Source organism: Sus scrofa, chromosome 13 (assembly GCF_054392235.1).
Source record: "Sus scrofa isolate SSC_HxYL_T2T_F1_AM1 chromosome 13, Sscrofa_HxYL_maternal_Yorkshire_Landrace_v2.0, whole genome shotgun sequence".
NCBI classification, from domain to species: Eukaryota; Metazoa; Chordata; class Mammalia; order Artiodactyla; family Suidae; genus Sus; species Sus scrofa.
The window spans coordinates 86916591-86929723 of NC_139395.1; the positions used below are offsets into that span (position 1 = coordinate 86916591).

A 13133-nucleotide genomic window follows, 5' to 3' on the forward strand; every position below is an offset into this window, starting at 1 on the left:
GTAGGAAATATGATAGGCAAAGGGTTAATTAATAACAACATTCTTATTAATATTAAACATTCCTAAAAATAAAAAAAAAGCATTAAAATTATAAGAGGTAAATAGACAAAATATATGGGCATAAATTAAGCACATGAATCCACAACTAATTTATACACCTAAGGAAAAATATTCAGGCTCACCAGTAATTAAAGAATCACATATTATAACAAAAGTAAAACAACATTTTATCCTAAATGTTTCAGTTTTTTTCTTTTTTTCTTTTTAGGGCCACACCTGAGGCATATGGAAGTTCCCAGGCTAGGGGTCGAATCACAGCTATAGCTGCTGGCCTATGCCATAGCCACAGCAACTTGAGATCTATGCTGCGTCTGTGACCTACACCACAGCTCTGGGCAATGACAGATCCTTAACCCACTGAGCGAGGTCAGGGATTGAACCCACATCCTCATGGATACTAGTCAGGTTCGTTATGGCTGAGCCACGATGGGAACTCCCTCAAATATATTTTAAAATTAGATGTAGAGTTCACTGCTGGTACCTGTGTGAAATGGAAAAGAACACAGAGATGCACCAAGAAGATTCCCAAGGTTCTCCAGCCCATTGACCTAGTGACCCGACACCTGTGGCTCTCTCAAGAGGAAAAACTGAAAATACAAAGTTTAATGATGGTCAAAGATGTTCACCAGGATTGTTTATTTACAAGAAGGAAAATGTAAGACATTCCAGAGGGTCAGCAATGGAGTGACAGTTACATGAAGAACTGCTCTATAAGATATTACCTAATAAAAGTAGAAATAAAATAGGTAAATACCTTATAATTATAATTCTATATTTAAAAGGAGAGAAAGTTATTTGGCAAAGTTGAAGGGTACAAGGTCAACACACAAAAATCAGTTGTGTTTCTAGAGTCCAGCAACAACAATCTAAAATGGAAATTAAGGAAGCAATTCCATTTATAATAGCAGCTAAAAGAATTAAATACTTAGGAGTAAATCTAACCAAGCAGACGAAAGACTAGTATACCCAAAACTACAAAACTTGGATAAAAGAAATTTTAAAAGATCTAACTAATGTTAACAGATTGGAAGATACACTCCTGTTAAGATGTCCATTCCACCCAAAACCATCTACAGATTCAATCAAGTCCCTGTTAAAATTCCAACCACTCTTTCTGCTCAAATGGAAAAGCAGATCCTTACATTCAGATGAGAATTGCAAAGAGCGTCAAATAGCCAAAATAATCTTGAAAAAGAAGCAGAGAGTTGGAGGACTCAGCTTCTCGAAAGAAACTCTACAAAGGGACAGTGAAAAAAGCGGCAAGGACTGGCAGAAGGAGGGACACAGGCCAGCCAGACCCACATGTCTGGTCAACTGATTTGGCATAAGGATGAAAGGGGAAAGGACAATCTTCAACAAATAGTGCTGGGAAAACTGGGTATCTGCATGCAAAAGAATGGAGTTGGGCCCTTAACAAACATTACCACATATAAAAATTAACTAAAAATGGATCAAAGGCCAAACTTAAGGGCTAACACAATAAAATTCCTGGGAAAAAAATTGGGGAAAATCTTCATGACATTGGATTTGGCAACAATTTCATAAATATGACACCAAAAACACATGCGAAAAAAATTAATTGGATTTTATCAAAATTAAAAACTTTTGTGGATCAAGGAATATGATCAAGAAAGTGAAAATACACCTATAGAACTGAAGAAAAGTTTTGCAAATCTGACAAGGGATTAATGTCCAAAATATATAAAGAACTCTTTCAATGCAAGAACAACGAAACAACTTGATTAAAAAATGGGCAAATGACTTGGTGGCCATTTGTCCAAAGAAGACATGCAGAGGCCAATAAGCAATGAAGAGCTGCTCACCATCAGCCACCAGGGAGACCAAACATGAGCACCACAAAGTACCAGCTCACACCTACTAGAATGACTGTGAAAAAAGGGAAACCTCTGTGCTGGTGAGGATGTAGAGAAGTGGGAACCCTAACACACTGCTGATGGGGATATAAAATGATGTAGCCACAAGGGGAATAGTATGGAGGTTCCTTGAGGGTTAAACATAAAATCACCATTGGACCCAGGAACCCCATGCTAGGTGGGTCCCCAAAGGAACTGAAGTAGGTTCTCCACCAGCCTTCACAGCAGCATCATTCACAAGTGCCAAAAGAAAACAACTCAAGTATCCATCAAAAGATGAACAGATACACAAAAGAGTCTATACCCAGGACAGAGTACTACTGGGCTATAAAAAGGAGTGCAAATCCAACATAGGCTACAACACAGACGGACCAAAAGCATTATGCTATGTGAAATAAACCAGACACAGAAGGCCAAATACTGCATGATTCCATTTATATGAAGTCCCAGAACAGTCAAATTCATAGAGATGGAACATAGAGCAGAACAGTATTTACCAGGGCCTGGGGAGGGAAGAGGGAAGGGTCATGGGTCAATGGGCACAGAGTTTATGTTAGGGACTGTGAAAAGTACGAGGTTACAGACAGTGGTGATGCTGTAGTTATGCTGTAGGCCACAGGGCAGTCCTGGGTGCATAGCTTTGTGAATGTTCTTAACACCACTGAATTGTACACTTACAAACCAATAAAATCATAAACATTATGTTATGTATATTTTACTACAACTTTTTTTAAATGTGGAAGAAAGGGTAGATGACTATGCATGGTAAAAAGATAGGAATGGAATAAACCAAATGTCAGCAGCTCCTAGTCTGCGAACCTTTGGGTGCTCTCTTTCTTTTAACTACTTTTCTCTATTTTCCTGTTTCTTTCACATGGGAAAAGAAAGTTTTGTGTTTTTAACAAATTTTAGGCTTTGAAATGTACATAATAACTCAGCAGTCCAAGTTTCTCCTTTCTAGATAGAAAGCTTCTTCACATTTAGACCAGCCTTTACAAAGGATTTATCTAACAAGGAACCACAAGTAAAGAAAATAGCCACTTAAAGTAACTTAAAGAAGTTCCCAGCTGCACAGAGGTAATAGCTAATGTTCTCCTAAGAGACAGAGGTGATGGTCCTGGCCTGGTCTTGTGGGCTCACAGAAGACAACCCAGCAGGGTGGCAGTGCTTTCTTCGAGCCTCCAGGCATTGTACACAGACAGCAGAGGTGCCCAAGGCCCCTCAGAGGCCCATTTCCTCTAGATGTGTGATAAAGGGCGTAATCTGTTACCAATAAATTAAAATAGGAATAGTAATTTAAACATGCAAATGAGAATTTTTATTACATTTAACTAATGAAAATAGTTAACATTAATTTACCTTTACTAGTACCCTAAGCCCTTCCCAGAAGGTCTCCTTTACAGCAGAGGATACTGCCATTGTGACTGGGTTTATGCAGGGGTCCAGAGCACCTGGTCTCCCCTTTCTGACAAGTAAATAAAATGGTAGGGAGATCAAATAACTCACTAAAAAGAAGATATAATTTTTTATCTTCCTTTTTACAGTCTCATATCCACTTCCGCTGGGAATAACAAAGTCTGAATTCTTATGCAACACTTATCTAAATGTGTCGATTTTATCGGATTGATGAATTTTGCTAACAAAAGGCGGCGCTAGGAAATCTTTTATGACATATTTGGCCCATTCTCAGGGCTGAAGCTTTAATTTAGCCAACTTGAGAATTCTGAGGGAGAGCTGCAGGTGTTAGATCTGAAAAAAAATCATAAATGGGAAGGCATATCAATCTTTATGACGGGGAAACAAAACCATCTCCACTTGCGTGTCCTCCACAGGCAGGAGAAGGAGAGGTGGCTGAGGCGGGACATTGTCTCGGGCCGCATAGCAAAGAGGGAGCACTCCTGTCGCCCAGTGACCACTATTTAGTGCTGGCCTGGAGCGGGGAGAGGAGCCAAGGAGACAATGAGCACCCAGCTTTCTGCCCCGTGGTCCCCACACCCCTCCCACTCCTGCCCTGCCAGGTGCACCATCCCCTTCTGGCCCTGTAACCTCCATGGTCAGCAGAGCAGGAGCTTGACAGGGCCTGTGGGTCTCCCCTCAGGCCCCCCAGGCTGCCCTCCCACCCTGTGCTGCCCTTACTCAGGGCCACCCTCTCCACTGAGACCTCCTCCCCTGCAACCCCTACTGGTGGGAAGGCCTCTCTCGGTCACTCCCCCGCACAAAATGCTGTACCGACTCCCTGCTTTCCACAAGATGAAACTGTAAACCCCTCAGCATGAAATACTACAAAGGTCCTCTGTGATCTGGCCTTTCTCCACCCACCCCCATCTACCTGTCCACCCATCCACTCAACTTCATAAGCTTCCATGACAGAAACATCCCCTCTTTGATAACTGAGTTGTGGCTAAGCAGCTGATGAGCAGGCAGGTCCGAGTCCTCAGGGATAGGATTTGGGGAGGGGGGGAAGACACCTGGACCTTCCTGGGTCTGACAGCTCCCACAGGACGCACCCTATAGGGGTGGGCCAGCAAGAAAGAGGCAGCCTGAGTTTCTGAGAATTATACACCACCCACTGCTCACGTTAGGAAATTTCCTAAGATCCACCTCTGGTTTCTTTGTGCTCCTGGCTCTTTTGTCCTCTTCAGCACCATAGCCTTCACCCTGGATGGAAGTGCCAGGTAAGACCTCTCTCGCTAGGGCCTGACGTCCCCCCGCCCCATCTGGGTCAGCAAAAGCAGTTGCACCCTGAAGCCCTCTCCTCGGCAAACCCACTTGGTGTTCTCAAGGGTCTTCTGCATCTTCCTGGTCATCTTCTCAATCGCCGCCTGTCTCTTCCCTTCAGGGAGGAGGTCTGTCTTATTCAGCACCACGACCAGCTTTTGGCAGGCAATCTGTCCAATCACGAGGCACTCGGCTGACTGGGTCTGCATCCCTTTGGTCACGTCGATGACCAGCATCATCAAATCAATGATCTGGGCCCCTGAAAGAAGAAAAGACAAGGTTAAGAGACGAAAGGGGACAGCTGACTCTGTACAAAGCTGCCTGATGCCCTAAGTCTAGCAAAACCAGCCAAGTTGACGTTCAGGATGGAGTTTCCTTGTTGCTCAGCAGATTGAGGATCCAGCATTGTCACTACCGTGGCTCTGGTTACACCTGCTGTGAGGTCGATCCATGGCCCAGGAACTCCTGCATGCTACAGGTACATCTAAACAAACAAACAAAACCGCAATTCTAAGTATACTAAGATGTACGTGATGCTCAGTACAGGCAATAAATCTCATTAAAAATAATAATAAAGTTGAGGGTGCAAACGTATGAACGAAGACTCCCCTCCCAGTCACTGGATCTCCTGATCTCTAAACGGGCAGTCAAGCAGGCTCACTGGGGCTCCAGGAGCCCATGTGTCATGGGCCTGGCAGCATGAGGACTTGCTACTTGGTTGCTTTTATCGTGGTCAGAGTTGTCGACCCACTGGGAAAAACCGGAATCTCAGTGTAGTTTCCATCTGCTTCTTCCTGATGTTGGTGAGGAGAGTGACTTACTAGAAATCTGAGCTGCCTGCATTTCTTGTCTCTGCCCTGCTTCCTGTCTGATATCCCTCCAGCCACCCGGCCTCCTTGCTGGTCCTCAGCGTCCTGCCACCTGGTATTGCCTTTGCCCCAGCCCCTCCCCTTGCCTAGCCTCTGGTTAACTGCCAGCCCTCTGAGTCCTGGCTCAATACCTCCTCTCGCTGAGGCCCTGCCAGACACCAGATTCGGACTGCAGGTGCCTGCCCCCATACATCCTGAGCCTGCTTTCCTGCCCCGTGTCCCCAGGACACTTGGCATCCTTTGCACTTCTGTGAAACTCATGCAGTGTGCACTGTGCTTCTGGCGGGGGCCTCAGGGGCAGGCGCCCTGCAAGAGTGGGATTGTCTTCAGAGGAGGTGCTGCTGATACTGTTTCCTTTTGAGGTTGTATTGTTGCTCTTTGTTGTCAATTTAAGAAATTTTTTTAAACACTGAGGAGTGCATTTTTTGGGTGGAAGGCATCATTGCCCAGTCATCTTTGGCTTTTATGACATTTTTTTCCATGCAGAAATATTTGATTTTTATGTTGAAATGGTCAGTCTTTCCTTTTTTCCCTTTTGTTTCTGGGTTTTGTCTCTTAACCAGGGATTTTTTTAATGTTAAGATTATAATTTTTCTCCAGTGTTTTCTTTCAGTATCTTATGGTTTTAAATGTCTATGTTTATTTTGGTGTGATGGGTGAGGTGGAGCTCTAACTTGAGTTTTATCTGGATGGCTACCCACTGTCCGTGCATCACAGTATGTGGTGTTCCCATTTACAGATGGGGACAGTGAGGCTCAGGAAGGAGGGCACACACCCAGGACTTCACAGTCCCCCAGCAATGTTGGCGTTTTGTGGTGAGTCTCCAGCATTCATTGATTTTCGGCTCTTCTGCCTGGCAGGGCACCTCTCTGCTATCTTGTCCAGAGCTGATTATCTCCCCCTGGTCTCTCACATGGATCTCCCTGTTGTTTCTCCTGTTCAACCCACCCCCACCCCCGCTGACATAGCCAGTTATCTTCCTGGGCTGCTCAGGTGGTGACGAGTGGGCCTGCCCCCTCCTAAGGGACTGTGCCGGAGCCTGGGGCTGTTCCAAAGACACTGGCAGTTTGCCTTTGCACCTTGTCTGCTCCCCTCCTCTTCCCATCCTTGGGGCCTTTTCCACCTGTTCTTTGGGATGCCAGAGACAGAAATGCAGGACTCTGGCCAAGGGGCAGCTGTCAATGGGAAAAGCAGACATTCTGAAGTCCAACTGCCCCAGGTTCCAGCCCTGCCTATGCTGCTTCCTGTCATGTGAGCAGGCCTCAGAGTTCTATTCAGATGTGGCGCAGTGGCGAGGGTCTGAGCTGATGCACAACAGGCAGAAGCCACAAGCCTGCGTGCTGTCAGGAGCCAGGCTGCTAGTATACATGCAGGGCTAGGGCAACAGGGAGCTGTGGGGAGCAGGGCTAAAGCACACTGCTGTTCTCAAGGGGCAGCTGCTCCATAGCCATGCCAGAAGCAGGCCCCGTGTTGCCACATCAGTCGATTCATAGACTTTGTGCAGCCCCTCTAGGCTGAGGTGTGTGCATACCCGGGAGAGCCATGCAGGCTGAGCACTGCCCCTTCCAGGGCCATATGTCTGCAGCAGCCACGGCAGCCCCAAGCCCAAGGCAGCAGCCCAGGTCCAACCTGGGTGCCTGTCACCGGGGCTAGGCTGCTACTTTGGGGCTTCCTGCATCAGCTGGCGTGATGGCCCGGCTGGGGGATTAGCCTGTCACCTATGGGATCTGGGATACCCGAAGCTTGTTCTCCTTCTGGTCTGTTTGGTGCAGCTCCTCACTCCCCTAGAGACAGAAAGCCAGGGTTCAAGGCAAAAGTGTTGTTGGACCATGGTGACCCAGGGGAAAGGTCCAGTCCCTCCCAGGTCGTCCTGCTCAGCTGGCTCTCTGCTGTCTGGTGGAGTCTAGCAGGACATTTGAGGGGAGCCCCCTTGCAGGCCAAGTCAAAAGAGTAAGGCCTCCTGCCCCTGGGGACACAGTGCACCAGGCTGCTGGTTAGCACCCACCCAGAACCCCTGTGAGTGGCCTCACAGATCCTGCTGGATTTGGGGTTGTTAATATTTGTTCCACAGGGCTGTAACTCCTCTGCTTCCTCCTCCTGCTGGAAAGGGCATGGGGCCAGAAGAGAGCCCACAGCAAGGCAGTGTGTGTTTGAGCTCAGTTGGCCAGCAAGCCCCTGCCCCTGCCCCTGGCTTCTCTGTGACTGTACTGACCCTGGGCTCCTGGGCAAGCGGGGACTGCAGGGCCCTGAATGCTGAGGCTGGGCCCACAGCCATGAGCATAGCACCCAATCCCTGAGGCTGCAGGAAGTGGCCCTCTGGGTCCCTCAAGCCTTGAATGGGCATCTTTCTTTAGATTCTGGTTCACAAATGGGGAATCAAGGCCCCTGGTAGGGCTGCAATCTGAACCTAATCTTGCCTCTTCCTCTTCCTTGTGGCTCTTGGCTCCCCACCTGCACTGACCCTCTTTGCTTATCCCCTCCATTCCCAAGTCCTCTGGTTTGGTGCTGAGCATGGCTGGAAGACACCCAGCACATGTCCATGCACGCTCCGGTACCAGCAGGAGTTGGACAAGGAAGCTCCAGGGTCTCCTCTCTGAGGCCAGTGTGCAGAGGGGGAAACTGAACTGCATAGCGCAATGCACACCTGAGCAGACTCTCCCCAAGGGCAGTGGACTGGTGTGCTCCTGGTCTTTACCCCTCCCGGCACGGTCCAGAAGGGCAGTTGTGCCTGCTGGTGTCCGAAAGAGGCTGGGTTCTGGCCCTCGCCTGTGGCAAGTTATTTTACCTGCCTGAGCCTTGACCTTCTTGCCTGTGAGATGGGAAGGCGAGCAGGCACTGAACTCAGGAAGACCGCCAGCAGTGGTGAGGATGGGCCAAGACAATGGAGCCACTACCCCTGCTCGCACTCTGGGCCTTGAGGGCCTCTGACACCTGCTCTGTGCCCTGACATGGGGTCCCAAAGCTCAGATGCTGGGCCCTGCCATGGGAAGGAATTGTGGGCCCCAGTGCACTTGGCTTCCCTCAAGTCCAAGCTTCTTGTCCTCACATGATCACTTCACTGCCCAAGCATCTGTGACGCCACATTGCAGGGCTGAGGTACAGGTAAAGTGGACAGACAAGTAGTATGTGGGACTGCAGAAGACACTTCCACCTGTGCTTCCTCTCACATGTCACCTCCCATAACTTCCCTGCTGTCCAGCGACCCTGGCATCGTCCCACTACACAGACGAGAAAGCTGAGGCACGTGGGGATTTGATGTATGGGGAGCAGTCATCATAACGGTAGGATGTAAACTTCCACAGCAATTTTATGCTGTTGATAAGTGTATTTGCGCCCTTTATTGAATATTTAATGTCACTGGTAAAAAAATTTTTATTTTATGATTTGTTTGTTTTTGTCTTTTGTCTTTTTAGGGCCGCACCTGCAACATATGGAGGTTTCCAGGCTAGGGGTCTAATTGGAGCTGTAGCCGCTGGCCTACACCACAGCTCACAGCAACACCAGATCCTTAACCCACCGGACGATGCCAGGGATTGAAACCGCAAACTCGTGGATGCCAGTTGGGTTCATTAACTGCTGAGCCACCATGATAGGGACTCCTATTTCTCCTTTTTTTTTTTGCTTTTTTTGCTTTTTAGAGCTGCATCTATGGCATGTGGAGGTTCCCAGGCTAGGGGTCCAATTGGAACTGCAGTGCTGGCCTACACCACAGTCGCAGAAACACGGGATCCAAGCTGCATCTGCAACCTACACCATAGCTCACAGCAATGCCAGATCCTTAACCCACTGAGCGAGGCCAGGGATCCAACCCGCAACCTCATGGTTCCTAGTCAGATTCGTTTCTGCTGCGTCACAACGGCAACTCCTGTATTTCACTTTTTAAGATGCCTGTATTTTTTTTTTTAATTAAAAACTGATTTTGAGGGAAACAAATCTGATTAGTATCTATGAGGATCCAGGTTCGGTCCCTGGCCTCGCTCGTGGGTTAAGGATCTGGTGTTGCCATGAGCTGTGGTGTAGGTCGCAGACAAGGCTTGGATCTGGTGTGGCTGTGGCTGTGACTGTGGTGTAGGCTGGCAGCTGCAGCTCTGATTCGACCCCTAGCCTGGGAGCTTCCATATACCTCGGGTGCATGCCTTAAAAAAAAAAAAAAAAAAAAAAAATCTGATTTTAAGGTTGTTAAAATATGTTTAAAGCTTTATATGCAGTTTCTCTAGCTGAAAACTTTTTTTCTGAACACATTTTTTTTTTTTTTTGGTTCAGTCCCAGAAGGAAAATTACATCTCACAGATAACGTACACTTTGTTAAATGCTGACCTTTGTAAGTTTTTCTTTATTTTTACTTGTGGAATGATTAAGATATATAATCTATAGAATTGGAAATTGTAATTTTTAGAAGTACTGAGCACTTTACTGCTATTATAATTACTCTATAGTCAGGGCAGCGAGATGGAAAGCTTGATAGACAGGAAGTATAGAGGCTCATTTGTGAGCTGCCAGTTGTGACTTTCGTTTCCCACCCACTCGCTCACTCTGCCCCTCTTGCCTCAGAAGGATTTCCTACCCTGGATCCGTGGGAATCGGGAGGACACTGTTTGATTCTTTCTATGGAAATATGAGGGATTTTACAAAAGTCAAGACAGGCCAGTTATGTCACTTCCTGTCATGGGATCAAAGTTTGATGAAGAAACAGAGACCCGGGGTTACTGTCAGGCGAGGTGGTGCCGGTGCTGACCCCATTGTCCAGTGGGACCATTCAAGTTGCCGTGACCTCTAGTCCCCTTAGAAGTCCCAGACGTTGGCTGCACTGCCTGGCTGTTTGGAGCAGAGCCCCTGCTCCCTGCAAAGAGTCAGCATGTGGGTGCTGGAGCAAGGTCTCGGATGAAGCCCCAGGCCCCTAAGTGTCCGGGTCCCATCTGCACTCATCTCTCTGGGTCTCCACATGCAGTTCTCCCTCCCATCCCCAGAACCCTGCAGGCATCAGAGGGAGGGACAGAGACCCTCTAGCCTTCCTCCCCCCTCAGGCCATGATGAGGCCCTCAGGCTATTTTATACCCCAGCAGTAACAGACTCCTGGTCAAGCCAGTGGAGAAGGTGGGGACACTATTGTCTGCTTGCTCAGAGCTAGGCCATGTGCTGTGTGCTGGGCAGACAGGCTGAACACCCAAGCCTGTTCTATAAGCCGCAGCATCCAGTGGAGATGGGGAAGGACTGTGGGGGAGGAGGCTGGACAGGGGCTGCGTCCCCGTTCAGAAGGATAGGCCATAAACAAAAGCATGAAGGACTCCAGGTGGGTCTTTAAGAGAACTTCCTGAGAGGCAGGGCTTGTAAAGACAGGGGTGCATCACTGGATCTCTCGGCTAGAGGTCTGGAGAGCAGATACATAGTGCTTCAGGGAGGGGGTCTGAATTACCTGGGGTTTGCCATCCGTGAACCATGGCTGTGATTTCTGCCATATCCATGGGGTACTGCTACACTATTATAGATCTACATGTGTTTAAACCAAGTCTTCCTTTTTTATTCTTTTTAGGGCCACACCCATGGCAGATGGAAGTTCCCTGGCTAGGGGTCAAACTGGAGCTACAGCTGCTGGCCTACACCACAGCCACAGCAACACCAGATCCAAGATGCATCTGCAATCTACATTGCAGCTCACGGCAACACCGGATCCTTAATCCACTGATCGAGGCCTGGGATCAAACCCCCATCCTCATTGCCACTAGTTGGGTTCTTAACATGTTGAGCCACAACAGAAACTCCAAGTCTCCTTTTTTTCAAAAAAGAATTCTAATGTATTTATATTAAAAAGAACTTTAGGCAATAATAAACTCATTAAACTTACCATAAGTAGAAGTTAACAGAGAAAAGAAATAAAATGACAAAGCAAAAATGTAATGCAATATTATTAGATGCTTACTAGAGGTAAAGCTCTGAGCCCCAGGCCCACTCTGTTAAAAAAGGGATTAGCAAGAGCTAGAAGAAAGACATACTAGCCCAAATCAGGTCTCTCTTTAACAAAATAGGGCAATTGGATGAGAATTGGGAAAGGCATGACCTTCGACCCCACCAAGCAGGAGTGTGAACCAGACACCAGGTACCACCTCACACCCTCTCCCAGGCCTCCAGTCACCTCTCCCAGCAGCTCACAGTGCCCTCCCGCAGGGAAGCACAGGCAGGGTCAGCAGCGGCACCGGAAGAGCAGAGGTGTCCATAGCTGGCTCCTTCCCGGACGAGGCAGAGGCAGCGCACAGCGCACAGGAACCAGGGAGCTCTGCCTCTGCTTCTTTAAGCTACTGTATCATAGTCTATCTGGGGTAATCTTTTTAGCTGACTTTGCACAACAGTACAACTCCTGTTCAAGAGCAGTGAAAAGGAGCAGAAAATGGAATTTGAAATGTAGAAATAAAATAATTGTGGGCCATGAGCTATAATTTGATTTCATGCTTTACAAGGAAACGAAAGGAGGCTCCCTTACAACGCAGTCTCTGCTCTCTCCCTGCCCCCCACCCCCTTTAACCATTTTAGGATTTCCTCCAGCACTGAGGAGAAAATAGGATTGTGGAAAACGTTCAGCTCTCAAGTGTCACTGCCATTCAGGGGCCAGCTTGGTTTAATGTGAACTTCCCATTCTGGGTAAGAGGAAATTCTTCAATTAATAAACCGGGTGTGCGGAGGCCAGTCTTTAAGGTTTAATCAATTTCATCTGTACTTAGGATAAAAAGACTGACTATTCTACTTTTTTTCCTTCGTTTTCCTTCTTTAAAAAAATAAAATGAATGTTTTATTTTAAATTCTTTGAGGTTCGTATCTCCTGTTTCAGGAAATATTGTCTATTTCATGCAGTGAGTATGAAAACTCCCCCCTCCTTTTTTACTTTTGCTAGGAATCTTTTTTCAAAAATAACTAAATTATACTCTGCCCTCATATACTATAACAGCGTGGGAGATGACACGAATTATGCAGGATTTTGGCAGCCACCTTGGGGGAGGGGGAGAGACAAATCACCAAATATGGATGCAAGAGCCCCTGTGGACAACAGAGGCAGCTGCGGGAACTCAAGTCCCGCAGTGCCCTTCACCACGGGGGACGACTGAGACCCAGACAGCCTCAGTCTGAGAGGCCTTGCCTGGGGGGCCTCCGCGGGAACTGGGGGTCTCCCCAGCAGGACTGGGTAAACATTTGACTTGCTGACCAGCGAGAACAACAGAATTTCCTGGGAGGGAGAAAGCCTGAGTCTCTCTTGCATGGTCCCTGGACATGCAGGGCCCATGGGATTCAGGGGCAGAGGTCACGGTCAGGCCCCATGGTGACGAGTACTACCTCTGTTCCGCTTATCAGTTAAACTCTCTGGGCCCATTTCTCCATCTAGAAAAGGGAGATAAAGTCACTAGCAACCTTTTAGAGTCATGTGACACACTTGGAACAGGAGTCCTGGATCCACAGGGAGGGGGCCCGAGGGATCCAGGCCCTCCCAATGCTTTTACCAAGAAGCCTGAGGGGAGAGGTGGTCTTCATCCAGGGCCCTGTCACTGGGATTTCCGCTGTGAGTTTGAGCACAAGACCCTCATCCTTCTGAACAGCGGCCGCAACAATCAAGGGTCCAATCGTGGTG

At 47.8% G+C, this 13133-nt stretch overlaps 1 protein-coding gene across 4 annotated transcripts in view; it reads right to left on the reverse strand.

Moving 5' to 3' along the window:
- EEFSEC (eukaryotic elongation factor, selenocysteine-tRNA specific) overlaps nucleotides 1-13133 on the reverse strand; it is a 175756-nt gene that overhangs the window by 103133 nt on the left and 59490 nt on the right. For all 4 annotated transcript variants that reach the window (XR_014823891.1, XR_014823892.1, XM_084989642.1 and 1 more), the window contains exon 2: nucleotides 4704-4911. Coding sequence is in view for 2 of the 4 variants with exons in the window: in XM_084989642.1 (XP_084845768.1) it covers nucleotides 4704-4911 (208 nt within the window). In the remaining 2 variants the exon portion in view is untranslated. The remainder of the gene's footprint in view (nucleotides 1-4703; nucleotides 4912-13133) is intronic.